Genomic DNA, 15,509 nt, shown 5'->3' with positions numbered 1-15,509 from the left:
GGTAACAAATGAGAACCCAGGCAATGACAGAGACAATGGAACTAAACAGAACAAGATAATGAATCTAAACAAGACATGATCATGAAAGATATATGGTCATTTGGTTTTTAGTCTAGTACCCTTTCCAACCCAGACACTGCTGAAAACCTATGCTTGTTTTGTACAATTTGCCAAATGCATGTCAGCCTGCAAGGTTAAATTATTTTTTTTAAATGCTCTTAGTAAAATACATTTCTGATGGTAACATATCAATAGCTTAATGTTTCATTCTATTTTTCCCACAGAACAGGGATTTAAAAAAAAAAAAATACATGCATTAACTTTCAGATCATGAACCATCCCTGAAATACACAAACATCTTCCAAAGAACTAGAAAAAAGTGTGCCTTGAGAACAGAGTGAGGGAAGCCATTGTGACATGATCAGAGTTTGGAAGCAAACTCATTAAACACGCCTTCTAATCCATAATCATCAGAGCATTACTCACAGGATCACTTTCCTCAGGCTTAGATTGGTGTTATTAACAGATTCTTCCAATCCAAAGTAAGTATTGCCTCAGTAATCCTGAAGACAGACATAATGCTCGCTTCAGTGAGGCATTCAAACCATGAAGCCTAAATCCTACAACCAGTGCAGGTGCCTAAAGTGTTCAGCTAATATGACAATGTGTGAATTTGTAATGACAAAGTTTAAGTTTAATGTCGAGTCCTGCTCTGGATTAAGAAAGGTGATGTACTGTTAGGAATTTGGAATTCATTTGAGATAAAAAATAAATAAATAAAATAAAATAGTAAAAACAAAAAAATATATAAAAAAAAAAAAAAATACTCTGCAGTCTGCACAGATAAAGTACAGTTTAAGTCCGACTTTGCAGGTAATTGCAGCCAAAGTTGAATATATTACAAATTGAGCTATTGTACAAATTGTAATCATATTCTGTATGTATCTGTTAAATTTTCAATCGATCAAGCAACTTCCACTTTCATTAGTCTCTGTAGTTTTTACCATAACCCATGTTCTCTGAAAGTCTTAATATGTATGTACATATGTACAATATGTTATTTAACTTATTGTTACTTAACATGCAATTGACATGTTTGACAGTATTTTTTGCACACATTTCATAATACGGCACAAGTACAGAACCTTTGGACCTGACAGCTCCTGTAACAATCCCTGATAGCACTGTGCTGGAAGTCTGGAAGCCGCTCCCTTGAGGGGGGTGGGGGGTGGGGGGGGGGGCTATGTCACAATTCACCAGTGAGATCACAATTCACCCGTGATCACCACCAGAGGGCACTCCAAACCGGACTGTCATTCCATCAAAGACTACATCACCGATAATCCTTTGCCCGGACTCATCATCACTTATTGTTTGCACCGAGGTCTCATTACCTCATTACCCCAGCCTATATAAACCATGATCACCCTGTCATTCACGGCTAAGTCTTGTTTGTTATATACTGCATTTCTGAGCATTCTCCCTGGTTTCTTATCTCTTGGTCTTGGATTACTTGCCTGTTCCGTGGATTACCTTTTTGCCTGTCTCTCCTGCCTTGTTTGCCTGTTTAGACTGCTTGCCTGTGTATGACCTGTTGCCTGTTTTTGACTACAATTGTGTATTACCCCTTACAAATAAAACTGCATTTGGATCCTCAATCTTCTGTCTCGGAGCAGTACGTAACAATAGCTTTATCAGAAAACAAATCATTTACTCAACCTCATGACGTTCCAAACCCGTAAGACTTTTGTCATCTTCGGAACACAAATTAATATATTTTTGATTAAAGGTCCTGTTCTTCGTGATCCCATTTTTCAAACTTTAGTTAGTGTGTAATGTTGCTGTTAGAGCATTTATAATACCTGTAAAATTATAAAGCTCAAAGTTCAATGCCAAGCGAGATATTTTATTTAACAGAAGTTCCCTTTCAAAGCCTACAGCGAACGGCTGGTTAGGACTACATCCTGGTATTTCCTGCTTTAATTACGTCAGTAGAGCAGTATGTCGACTAACCTCCGCCCACAAGAACGCGCGAAAAAGGGGGCGTGGTCTTGTTGCTCCCGCGTGGAGAATAGGAAGTGTTGCGTTCGGTTGCGTTCGTAGAGTGTGTTTGTTGCCATGTCGTCGAGACGCTGTTATTTTCATCCCGGAGTCAAGTCACCTTTGTTTGGCTTTCCCAGGGACGCTGTACTTAGAGATCATTGAGCACATGCATCCCCGTTATGGTGAGAGGCGTGACCTTTCCGGTAACGTGCGCTCTGCGTGCCCCAAGCTGCTGTCGAATCACAACACGGGAACCGCTGGCACAATCAGAACTCGTTACGTATTTCTGAAGGAGGGACTTCATAGAACAGGGAAATCTTTCAAGCCGTTTTGAGGACAGTGAAAACAGCAGTATACAGATAGTAAATTGTGTGAAAAACACTGTTTTTTTACACGCGAAACATGAACACATGTTATATTGCACACTGTAAACACAATCAAAGCTTCAAAAAAAACACGAAAAACGGGACCTTTAAAGGAGCTGTATGTAGGACTGTGGCCAAAACTGGTACTGCCATCACTTTCAAATTACTGTAGAGCGGTGTATCCCTCTCCCCCTCCCCCTGACTCGAGGTTGCCAGCTAGGCTGCAGGATCCAGCAGGAAGGTAGGCTGCTACACGGAGCTTTCAATGGCAAGTGACGAGTCGTACACAGTAAGCTTTTTTTCTTTCTGTTAATTATGTTTATGCTTCAAGAGCGATGTTTTGTGAAATAATTATGAATCGCAAAAATGTACTAATGGCGAATAGTCAAATATAATCGTAAATATGAACGCTCGTATGTGACAGTACATTCCCACATGAAAAAATACTATAGTAAAATTACAGCAAAGCTAAATAACATTAGCAATGGTCATACATGTCAACTTGCAGCATGTTTTGTCCACTATATATGCGATGAACGAATGAGGAATCATTTTTACTGAGGTAACGTTAGGCTACTGTCTCAAATACGTTTTCACATTGCCATAATAGGCGTGCTAATGTTGTTTTCCTCAGCGTCCCAGCATAATGACAGAGAAACGGGCTCTGATAATGCATTAATGTTAGCAATGACGACTCGCCGTTTTTATTTACCAAACAATTCCTTAACGTTACCTTTTCAATTCAATGACCCACCTCCTCCATCTGCGCTAACCTAACGTTACTTTGCACGCACATGCATAACTTTGTTCGACTGTCATGAATATTTGAAATGTCCATTTACATTAAGTACAAGTTAGCCAAACATAGATGAACCTTACCTGTCCAGGAGAAAATTAGCAACGTTGGCATCAGTCTTCAAATTATTCTCCGTTTTCAGACGTCTCTATCTTTCAAAGGCATCTCAAATCCTTGTTTTATTTCGGACACTGTCACAACGTTTTTCTGATTCATAACGAGGTCGTTTAGGTTTCGTGAAGTTAGACATTGTTTATCCAAAAAGTTTGTAGCTGCAGCTGTGGTAACAAGAGCAGAGCTGGCAACCCGAATGCAGAAACACTACTGACTTCGTGATTGGTAGATAGGTGGAGGGTGGCGCTTCAGGCCAAAACACAACATGTCAACATCAACATCAGTTGAGGGCTGCAACTTCACTTTTAAAATGACAATATCTTGGCCGGACAACCGTTGTCAGTGATATAAATATTTGAAATTAACATGATTTCTTAATGTCTAGTGACATATCAGGGCCATTTTATGATTAATTGAAATACATTTCTTACAGCTTTCTTTCCCTCTGTTGACAGCCACGCAACTGACACTTTGACACTTCAAAAAGTTAATAAAGAGATCGTAAAACTAATTGATATGAATTGAGTGGTTTTAGTTAAACATTTCTGAAGAGATATGATCCCTTTATGATGAACAGATACAATTTTTATTCACAATTTTATTCACATTTAATCATTGATCAGCGAACATAAACAGAAGCTCAACCGAACCTGCTTGACACATGAGAACAAACCTCATTGTTTCTTGCAGAAGCTCAAACATGCTGTGTTTATACGAGAATGAACCTCATTGGTTCTCACCAACATGCTTGAGCTTCCATTTCCCCCAGCTGATTCAATTTGTTCAGTATATAAAACAATTGTGTCTCTTCAGAATTTTTTTACTAAACTGCTCAATTCATATAGATTTGTTTTACGATCTTTTATTAACTTTTTGAAGCTTCAAAGTGGTGGTTGTGTAGCTGATAATGGAGGGACAGAAAGCTCTCAGATTTCATCAATAAGATCTTCATTTGTGTTCCTAAGATGAATGAACGTCATGAGGTTGAGTAATGACATGAGGGTGAATAATTAAGGACAGAATTTTCATTTTGGGGTGAACTAACCCTTTAAGTGCATGATTGGAAAAATTACCGGAGAAGCTTGCCACAATTAGATTTCAAAGAATGGCTCACAAAACGAAAGTACTACATAAAACAGATCAGGCACGTGCACAGGTAGGGCTCAACCTGTGCAGTGCACATGCCCTTTTTTGTGCCCACGCCGAAGTGCCCTTTTTTTTTGGTGGCGTTTTTTTTTTTTTTTTTTTTTTTTTATAAATCAATGCTATTGGTCACCCTTCACGTCTGTCTGTTTTACAAATATTTAGCCAATGAAAGTTCTTAAAAAGAGCTTGAGTAAATATTATTCGACGATCCTCAAACTGTCAGTTAACCATAACTCCGCCCCCTCTATCATTCTCGACTGAACGAACTGACGTTCCGCAGCAGCCGCACAGCAGACCGCAGCTGGACGAAGTTTTGCAAGGGTAAATAAAGATCTTGTTGTTTGAATAAGTATTAAACAAACACTATGTCTATAGGCTCATATTTTATTTATTTGAATTTGAGTCTGACTAAGACGTGGTGGGACCACCAACTACCGCCTAACTTACCACCTGAGACTGAAAAGTAGAGACTAGCTAGTCAATACGTAGACTTGCCTACACTTAAATAGCCTGTGCATACATAGTAGCATTTCATCTTTTATAAAATTAGATTTTGGCCAAATGTATTTTATTTTACAACCGGAAAGACAGAGTGCCCAACTGCCCATTATAGCTACAACAAAAGTTTGAAACCTGCTGATAAAAATGTAACGTTACGCCGGCGCCGTTTTAATGACGGACAAATTGCACATTTGCACACATTCGCTGGTCAAAACCCCCTTAACTGCATAGCATGTGAGTTTGACTTTTGTAAAATGTTAACAATATATTGATAAGTAATACAACATCTGAACAACATATCATTTGTTTTTTGTTCGCCCCGCGCTGTTTCATACTGGAACTTACACAAAGCGACTAGTGTGATCCTCGTCGTCACCTAGGTAACATATCTTTGATTCATGATTGCTGATGATACACTTGATTTATTAACATTTAATCGTGTTAAGGTAATAATATAAAATTATGGTTATTATTCAAGGCTGTTAATATGCACACATTATTCGTTATCTAGTTATTTTTTTATCTACAGTGTTCTATACTCTCTCTGCTTGTCTTGTATAAATGTAGTAAAACATGGTTTGTTGTAGTAGTAGCCTAACAAAAAAAAATTACAGAATCAGATCAATGTGAAATATTTATATTTTATCATGTAGAATGCAATATATATATTTGGACGGTAAGATTTTTAAATGTTTTTAAAAGAGTCTCTTCTGCTCTCCAAAGGCTTCATTTATTTGATCCGAAATACAGCAAAAACAGTAATATTTTGAAATATTTTTACAATTTAAAATAACTATTTTCTATTTGAGTATAATTTAAAATGTCTTTTTTTTCTGTGACCAAAGCTACTCTTCAGTGTCACGTGGTCCTTCAGAAATCTTTTTTAATTTGATTTTCACGGCAACTGTACTTTTCACTCTATTTTTTTTTTTCAGTGCTGGGTTATTTTAGGGAAAGTGTAGAGAATAAGAGACCTTCAAGAGACCAAACATCCCTGGTCCTTCACAGTATCAAGTTTTTGTCAGGTAGGCAGATCAGATACAGGTTGGATATGCTATAGTAACGATGTGGCTATAGTTTCTTATAATCTGGAATTGTGTTGGACATAATTATTTAAATTATATTTCAAAATAGTTTGTCAAAAATACTTGGCTCATACTTGCTCTACCTTCCCCTCTTCTCAATATCATGCATAAACATGTTAACCAAATAATACAAATTAGCCTATAACACTAAACAGAATAGCTAAAAATATATTTGTATTGAACTTTATGTGTGCAAAAGAGAAAAAGTGTGTGTGTATATTCAAATATATATATATATATATATATATAATAAAAAAAGGGGTGCCCTTTTTCAGTTTCAACACATGCCCCTCAAAAGGGTCTGTGCACGGCCCTGAAACAGATGAACATTTTCAGTCCAAGGCTGCCCATTTTGGGCATCATTCATTCATGTTTTGGCAAGACAAAGCTCTCAAATAGATAAGTGTTTGTCACCCACCAGCTTCTCAAAAAGTTTCATCTGAACTGACAATGAAAATAAAAATGTTCCCAGGCTTAACTGACTATATGTACAGCTACTTCCAGGTTTCAGATAAGCCAGCTCAGTCATTTCTGGTCAACTGTCAAAAATCAGTCATGAAGATATCTACACTCGGTGCCTTCAGGATTTACCTCAAGTCAACATCATTGATGTACACCGCCTTATTCAGGAAAACTCGAAGGCTTCGTCCAGCAAACGGGAAAAAGGATTTAAGTTGTACATATCCAGTTACCTATGACTGTGAAGGTAAGTTATCGATTAAAGCGAGTACATCATGAATCCATTTTCCCGAACTATGTTTTTGTCTTATCCTGAATCACTACGGTAGTGACACGGGTAGCCGATGAAGGATGAGGAAGCAGGATACAGTCAAGAAAGCGTTTTACTGTTGATTCACATACAGACAGCATGATATTGAACAATAACTGCCAAAGGACTGAACAGGACAGGGAGTATAAATTGTCACATGGTCAATAAGGGTACTAAACAGGCACAGGTGGAGGAAGATGAACTAATCAGGGACTAACGAGAACAGGTGTAGACATGACAAAATACAGGTAGACCTATAATAATTTATATTCGGACTGATTCGGATCATACCGCTGCGGAGTAGGCTAGCCCAGTACCTCTGTGACTCGCCATAGACATAAACAGAGAGAAGTAGCTCCGGCTACAATGTTCTTCCCCAAGACGTATGCGGTTTTGTTTATTAATCACTAGTGTGCCAAAAGTTACGGATTCCAGCTACTCTTATCTGTATGACCATAGATAACAGAGTAGGCCATTCAAATGTTTCCACTGCTGAGGAAAAAATCCAAGTGCATGTGCATTGTTATTGCATGTGTTGCAATTATTTTGTTTCTCAGTTTCTGACAAGAACATGGCAGGAGAGGTTTCTGTGAGGGCTAAATGCTTCAGGTCGATGAGGAAAAACGAGAGACCACACAACTTGAGTGTAGGGGAATGAGATCAGATTCAATGTAATAAGGTTTACAGTGTCTGCTCTCTGGGAATTAAATGTTATCTGTTTTTTTTAATACAGATAGTGATTGTAATAGACCACTGTTTGGACACAGGCTTACAGCCTGTAAACTGTTGCTGTCAGGACAGTAGAACACTTGATCAATATACCAACTGCACTTTGGTACTGCACGTTTTCTAACAAGTATTTACACAGTAATATACACTGATCAAAATTATAAACGCAACTCTTTTGTTTTTACCCCCATTTTTCATGAGCTGAACTCAAAGATCTAAGACTTTTTCTATGTACACAAAAGGCCTATTTCTCTCAAATATTGTTCATAAATCTGTCTAAATCTGTGTTAGTGAGCACTACTCTTTTGCCGAGATAATCCATCCACCACACAGGTGTGGCATATTAAGATGCTGATTAGACAGCAGGATTTTTCATGATCACCACAATAAAAGGTCACTCTAAAATGTGTTTTAGTTTTAGTTTTCTTCCAGAACCGAGTCAACAAACGCAGGCTGCGGTGCTGTGCTGTAATCGTGGTCATTGGTAAAAAATGTTTAAAAAAAATCACACTGTAAAAAATCTTTTGGGGAAAAATTGTGAAATTTGATCATTACATATTGGCCCAATAAATGACTTCCAAATAATTATCCCCATGCAAAAAGATGCATTGTACTAATCATAGCTTAAGGTCTTCACTCAAAATTAAAATTGTATATTCACCGAATATATTTAATTGTGCTCAGTCAATCTATGAAGGCGAAGTGAAAAATCCATGTTGGATGAACAAGTCCTACGTCCGAAAAACTGTATATGCATGGGCAAAATGCGCCTGAGGAAAACCGTTCATGTGTAAATATCAAACGCGGATGCGCGGAAGCGCGAGCAGAGCCAAACCAGCCTTTGCTGAAGACCGAAACAAACATTCCAATAGAGATAGGCTAAAAAAGGCTACTCTAAAAATGTGTTTTAGTTTAGGTTTTCTTCCAGAACCGAGTCAACAAACGCGGACTGCGGTGCTGTGCTGTAATCGTGATCATTGGTATATGATCGGAATCTTCATCAGTTTCCTTAGTCTCCGGTCTCATCCTCCTTTCCCAAACCCCAAGCGTTCTCACTCCAAGAGAGTAATTATTCCAAGGGAACAGCAAAGGTACGGCACCAGGCTTCAGTCTTCGCCTGGCTCCTACTTCAGCAGGCTCGGTGAGCTCTTCTGGCACAAAGTGCCGACTGCACAACCGTGTATGGTGAGATAGAATTCAATTGTCTCTTCTTATATGTATTATCCATTTCTTTCTCTGTTGTACGTTGGAAGGGAAAATATGAAAACTAATGGTTGAATTAAATTTTGCTGAGGACGAACACTGAGGGACACAACAGTATTCAGCTGTCGTCCCCTCACAATACTGAAATTTAAGTTATTATTACAGTATTTTCACGTATTGAATAATAAATTAAAGAAATAAAAACTAGTTCTAACTTTAGAACTATTAAAAACTACTATAGTCTCTACCTCATTTAAAGGTGCCGCCCACTAATCTCTAAGTACCACAACATCAAATGAAGTTTCAGTGGAAGTTTACGAGCTGGCTTATCTGTATGAGGAAGTTCTAAAAAACACTCTGTGCATAGTCAATTGAGGGTCTTCTAAAGGATAAATTCTAACGGATGTTCATGCTTCTGGGTTCCCATAATCACCTTTACACATCATATAAATTGGGGGCATATGGAACCCGCAAGATCTAACCGACTCCAAATACACATATTCAGCATGCCAGCCATTAATGGAGTGAAGGAACATGATGAGGGGGCAGCCGTAGGGAGCGAGCAAGATGCAGCGTTGATCGAAATTGAAAGCCAGCACAATCGCAGCATCCATTAATGAAACATATAACCAGCAGACTGAGCTCTGAATGCTATTGATTGGAATGTAGAATATATAAAATGCCTATTGAACCAGTAAACGACTGTATTCCAAACTGAGCCTCGTCAAAGCCCTTACAATGGGTTGCAAGACCAGCTTCTACCCAAATGTATGCTCTTTGTTGAGCTGCAGTATTTTGCACACTTTCACTTCATTTTAATACATCTTAAATAGCTTATCAATTGGGTAAGTCACATCATTCTCACTTAATGGACCATATGGCTTTAATTATGCCTGCAGGATTATCGTTCATGGTACACAGAAGAGCACATTGAGGTGGCACCAATGTATTTACACAAGAATCACAACCGTGAGACATAATGGATCATGCACTCTAAATTTGATTGTTGATTCTCATGCTAATCACTCTGATTGCCATGACAACAGCTAAGTTACCATCCGAAGCCGATCTGGGGTGTGTTTCCCAAAAGCATCGTTAGCCAACTATGGTCGCAAGTTCCATCGTTATCATAGTTCAACGAGTCTGTGTTTCCCGAAGCCAAAGTTCCAATGAACATTCGCAAACAGCATCGCAAAGTTGTGTGGAACGACACCTCTCACCCTGTGGTTAGAAGTATAGTTTCTTGTTTGCACTACATGTGCAAACCTATATAAATCCTTATCTTGAGCAAAATAAGCAAGCTGACATTCAGTACAATCTATATCTTTCATTTCGAATACATACAAATGTCATTTAGGTCTTTTAGTTTGTCAAGAGATTTAGATCTCTGTTTTTGAAGAGTGCACATGTGTGTATGTGCTACATAAAAACGAGCCTATGATTGAATCTGGAAACAAAGCAAAATTACTGAGAAAAATGAGAATTACTCCTCAGATGCCATGTCCATAATTTCCTTTCCTAGTCTTGACTAGCTTGATTTCTTCAACGATGCATCGTACTATGGTAGTTAAGCAGTGAGTTGCGTCGTTGAACAGTAAACGCACCCCTGAGCGGTTTCCCACATCAGCCGATAGGAAGCATACTGTAGCTTACTAGAAGTAAAACTACAGAAACAATATATTTGTTTTTCACTGATTTCAGTACACACTGCGAAAGAACAGGAAATTGGACACAGAGCTAGGCTTTTGAGTTTTAAGTCCCCTATATTTTTCCAATCTAAAACCATTTTTTTCTAATGAGAAGCTTTTGATTACTTTTTCTTGATCAGTTTAACATTATCTAAGTCAAGAGTGCTTTTGATCAACCATGGTAATAATTTGTTACGTGCTTTTCTGTGCAAATACCCCAAGATGAACCATTCATTTGAAGTTTAAATTGTTAACATGAAAAATAACTAAATCATTTACATAAATAGATGAAGGCAAAAGACAAACATTCTTCCTTGAAAATTATTCTTCAGAGAGAAAACTTAGCCTTTCCTGGTCCTGAAAGTATCTGAGCTATATGAACAAACGCAGAATGTGTTCATTACAGTATCACTTAGTTTAATGAGCACTACAGACAAATGTGACACACCGTTTAATGCTAAAAGCATACATATCTATCCACTGGTTCTTCTTTGAGGGTTGTTTTCTTCATATCTAAGAATACTTGCTGTAATTTCTACCTGTATGACTTTTTCTTCTGATGAACATAAAAGAAGATATTTCTGAGAACTGTTTTTTTCTCTATGCAATTTAACTCAATGGTAACCAATGGTTTGGTTATCTACATTCTTCCAAATAACTTTTTTTGCTCTCCACAAAAGAAAGAAATACATACACTACAAGCCGGATTGACAGGCCAGATTTGTGGGCTGCCAGTTGCTGTCCATAGCAGAAACAAATATTGACATTTAATTAGTTTGACAGACATGTAGCCACTATCTCTTTTAGCATATAGCCAGCAGTATTTGTGTACAAAAAAAACCCCCAGACAGAGCTGTATTTTAGTTACCGTCAGAATCTTTTTTTCTGATCTTTCTGACCTACTAAACTATCCAACCCTTTCCATTTTCTATAGAGAACTTCATTCTCTAATGTCTTATTGATCCCACTTGTAATGACCCATTAAATGTGAGTGTGTGGTGTGTTTACTTTGATGTTTGTGCGTGTTCCAGCCATTCCATCAATGTAGGAACCTAGAGTTGGAATTTCCCTGCCCAAACTTTGGCGACCACGAGATCTTGCAGGATCGCAATAACATCTCTTCTCCATTCTCTTTTTCTTTTCTGCATTTGTACTTCTGCTTCTGCCAAAAAACATGAACTGCTTACCTTTCTTTTGGCTCGCAGTTGGCTCTGATAGTTGTCTGATGAATCACCAGGAATCTCTCCTCCCCAAAGCGTCAACCCAACAATAGTGTAGGTAATGCCCATGACCACCAGGGGCAGAACGTACACCAGCATTGCCACGATGATATGATACCTGTAAGGAGAGAGAGAGAGAGAGAGAGAGAGAGAGAGAGAGAGAGGCTGATTAAAGGCTGATTTACACTTCTGCATCGGACCTACGCCGTAGCCTCTACGCCGTGGGCTACACGTCGATTCTCATTTATACTTCTGTGCCTTTGTCCGGGTGGGTGCATGTGTACCCCTGAGGGAGGGGTTCTGGCAGACCAATCACAGCGCTTGCGGTCCGCGTAGAATTGACACGTTGTTAGATTTTTGGAGAGGTGCACGTCAGGGTACATCGTACAAGGCTACGCGTGCAACACACAGCCTACGACGTAGCTACGGCGTACACTCGATGCAGAAGTATAAATTGGGCTTAAGCCTGCATCATTTACACGCTGTGTGATACTTACTTTTTGTTTTATGAATGTTGATTGACTGACTGTATTTAACCCCAAGATAATTTGCGAATAGTCCAATGTGGCCCAAAATATCCAAGTGCACCTCGCTGCAGCCTGTCGCATGATGATCAAATACGTAGTTGACGTTGTAACATGCATGCTTGATGGTGTATTTTGATGATGTGATAAGCGCATGCTGTATTGCAATTTTGCTTTGTTTTGTTATTTTATATCTGTAATGCCCTCTCGTTTGATGAATAAACGAAATGGTTAATTGGTTTAACATGTGTGTGCTATAGGTTTCGATTACGTCATGAAAGTTTAAACATGTATTTGCGTGATGACCTATTATATTTTATATGCTACACAAATTACAACATTTTATAAAATCTGTATGGCAAATGGCATCTTTGTTTAACAGGATATATTAAAGTGGAATTAAAGAGTAGGCAGTATAACTTGATGTCTGTAAATGTAAATGCTTTAATTTTTAAGTTCATCCACCACGATAGCCATAACATGATTTTCTCCCTACTGGCGGCTTCAATTTTGAAATACTGGATAAGCATTTTGTATTTTATATCCAATGACACAGCCCCCATTAGTTTTGTATTATTGTAATCCATTAGCTATTATACGTTTATGAAGCACTGTAACATATGCAGAAGTTGCACTATAACTAGTTAATTAGGATATCCATCACTCTGACGGAGTTAAGAGGAAAAAAGTCTCTTAATTTTTTTGTCTGTTTTTATTCGTTATGTAATTTCCCATATATACGTAATACTAGTGTTGTAGTACTCGAGACCGGTCTTAAGACCATTTTTTGAAGGTCTTGGTCTTGTCTCGGTCTTGACTGCATTTCTCCTCGGTCTTGTCTTGGTCTCAGACTTAGAGGATCCAGGATTTTATCTCATGACCAGTCAAGACCACAACTGCAAGGATATCACTAAATTGCTGGGGCATTGTCTGATTTAACATCATTAATGTGATTTGATGTAAAACTCACTGCTTAAAATACAATCAATAACTTCTATTTAATGTGATTTATTTTGTTACTGTGCTGCTGGGTTCAAAATCAATGCAGCATTGTCTCAAAAATGCCCACAATTATATAATAATTGTTATATAATATATAACAGAATAAAATCAGCAATATCACAAGAGCAAGAGAGCTGTTTTCATGATAAGCGTGATTGCAAGTGATTTATGATTTATACAAACATTCAATAAACAAGAAGTTAATATTAAAAAATTGCATTTTAAACTGTGTCTTTGCTAATTCGGCAAAGTTTGGTTATTAAATGAATCAGCTGCTTTGAACAAATCGGTTGAATAAAGGATTCCATGACTGTTAAATAATGTTAATGTTTTAATGTTAAATTAATCTGAACATTGTTTATGCAGGTGTAATTGTACCAATTCAGATGCAACTTCTGTGCCATGAATTTTATTGTTAGTGATTTTGATTGCGCTATAGTGTCTTACTATTGTAATTGGATTTATTAATTAAATATAAGTCATTTCTCAGACAGTAGATATGGAACTTTTAGATGAATTTAAGGACTGCTGGTCTGGTCTTGGTCTTGACTCGGTCTTGCCCTGTCTTGGTCTTGGTCTTGTCTTGGTCTCAACCCCACAAAGTTTTGGTTTTGGCACACGCTGGTAACAATGTAACACCATTCCATTTTGTGTATGTTGATTTTGATATATTTCTTTTATAACCAAGATAAACAGTTTTACATGACTAATAATGCCCAAGTCAAGTCAAAAACATTTTTATTCATTAGTTGCTTTTCATACCATCGTCTAAAATACTCAAACTATACCATAACTGGCATACACTAAATTTCCAAATATTTAGAAGAAAACAAGTCTGCCTATAGTTCCTAGACAGAGATTTAGTGCTCTCTGGATAACGGCACAACGCTATTTTTATGCAAAGTATAGGCTAATTATAGCATAAAAATAGATTTGTTTTCATTGTATTAATACATATGTTACTTGCACATTGCCCCTGACAGTTTGTGAATTTGTTGTATGTATATGTATGTATATGTCGAATAACAGACACCGAATTGTTTTTCTTCTTTTTCTTCATGTCATCTTCATTTATTAAATCTGTTACAATATATATATTATTTTAATTAGTACATACCTGTACATATTTTAGTATAACTCTTATAATCTGTCATGTAGGCTATAACACAGTGAGTGTGAGAGAAAAAAATATATATATTTGATTAATTCAGACATGAATAAATGTAAAATTGCAAAAATAACACAAGAAGACTAGACATAAGACATGCTATGAGTGGAAAAAATAAAAACAATAGTAAGCCTATAGATATTTTCATTCTACAAATTGTATTCATAAAGGACTAAGAATTAAACTAATAATAATAATAATAATAGCCTAATAATAAAAATAATAATACATAGGCTATTCAAAACTCCTCGTTGCTTAAATAAACTTTAAATACGCTATAGCTATTGATTTAAAATCACTATCTTTAACTCTGCATTACAGTCACATTACATTCTTAATTCAGTCAATGGCAGCACACATGTGATTCCGTGCATGCGTCAAAACATCAGTGACGTATTTGATCCATCAGCAGCGAGGACAGTCTCAAAATATCTGACACAGCCAGAACTCTGACTCTGTCAGAGGCTAAATCCAAGTCAAAATTGTGTGTGGTGTCGGATTTATTCACAATTTTAGTCTAGAATCCAACCTTACAGATCTGCAATAACTTGAAGAAATAATGCAGTCTCAAACTTGACAGATTCCTTGTACAGATTCTGGACTGCAATCAAAACACTTGTGAATGTTGAACTTCTGCTGACAATATTTTCATATACCAGCTACTGTATGTGCAAACTTAATAGAAAATAATTAGAGTTAATGTTGTTGTTGTTGTTGTTGTTGTTGTTGTTAATAATAACATTACTAATAGTAATGTTTGTATTATTATTGATAACTACTACTAGTATTATAAATATTAGAATGTGCATGCATATTTAAATAGCTCTCACATGAAAGGGTCTTCTGAAGGTCTCGGCCAGGCAACGTAGCAGATGGTCCGCTTGGGTAATTTTTTGATGGTTGAAAAGAAACACAGTGGAAAGGCCAAAACCACAGCCAGCACCCAAATACACACAATGATCACCTTAGTGGCTGTGGCTGAGAGTCGTGGTTTCAGGGGATGGATGATGGCCATGTACCTGTGCAACACATACAGATGACTGATTAGTCGCATGCCACACATACTGTATAGTCTGAAAGCTTCAAATAGCATCAATATGACAAATCATTAAAGACAGACCACAGATGAGCAGTTTTCAATTTGTAGGCTGTGTAA

General features: G+C 37.3%; 1 protein-coding gene across 1 annotated transcript in view; it reads right to left on the bottom strand.

The window, feature by feature from the left end:
• Window positions 1-15,509, bottom strand: part of tacr3a (tachykinin receptor 3a) — a 64,953-nt gene that overhangs the window by 34,135 nt on the left and 15,309 nt on the right. The window contains exons 2-3 of the mRNA XM_079812408.1: window positions 15,184-15,372; window positions 11,627-11,777 (exon numbers count right to left, since the gene is read on the bottom strand). Coding sequence (XP_079668534.1) covers window positions 11,627-11,777; window positions 15,184-15,372 — 340 coding nt within the window. The remainder of the gene's footprint in view (window positions 1-11,626; window positions 11,778-15,183; window positions 15,373-15,509) is intronic.

The sequence above is a fragment of the Gobio gobio genome (genome assembly GCF_949357685.1).
Source record: "Gobio gobio genome assembly, chromosome: 3".
Classification (NCBI taxonomy): domain Eukaryota; kingdom Metazoa; phylum Chordata; class Actinopteri; order Cypriniformes; family Gobionidae; genus Gobio; species Gobio gobio.
Note: the sequence above shows the minus strand (reverse complement) of the source record. Positions and strands in the feature narration are given on the sequence as shown.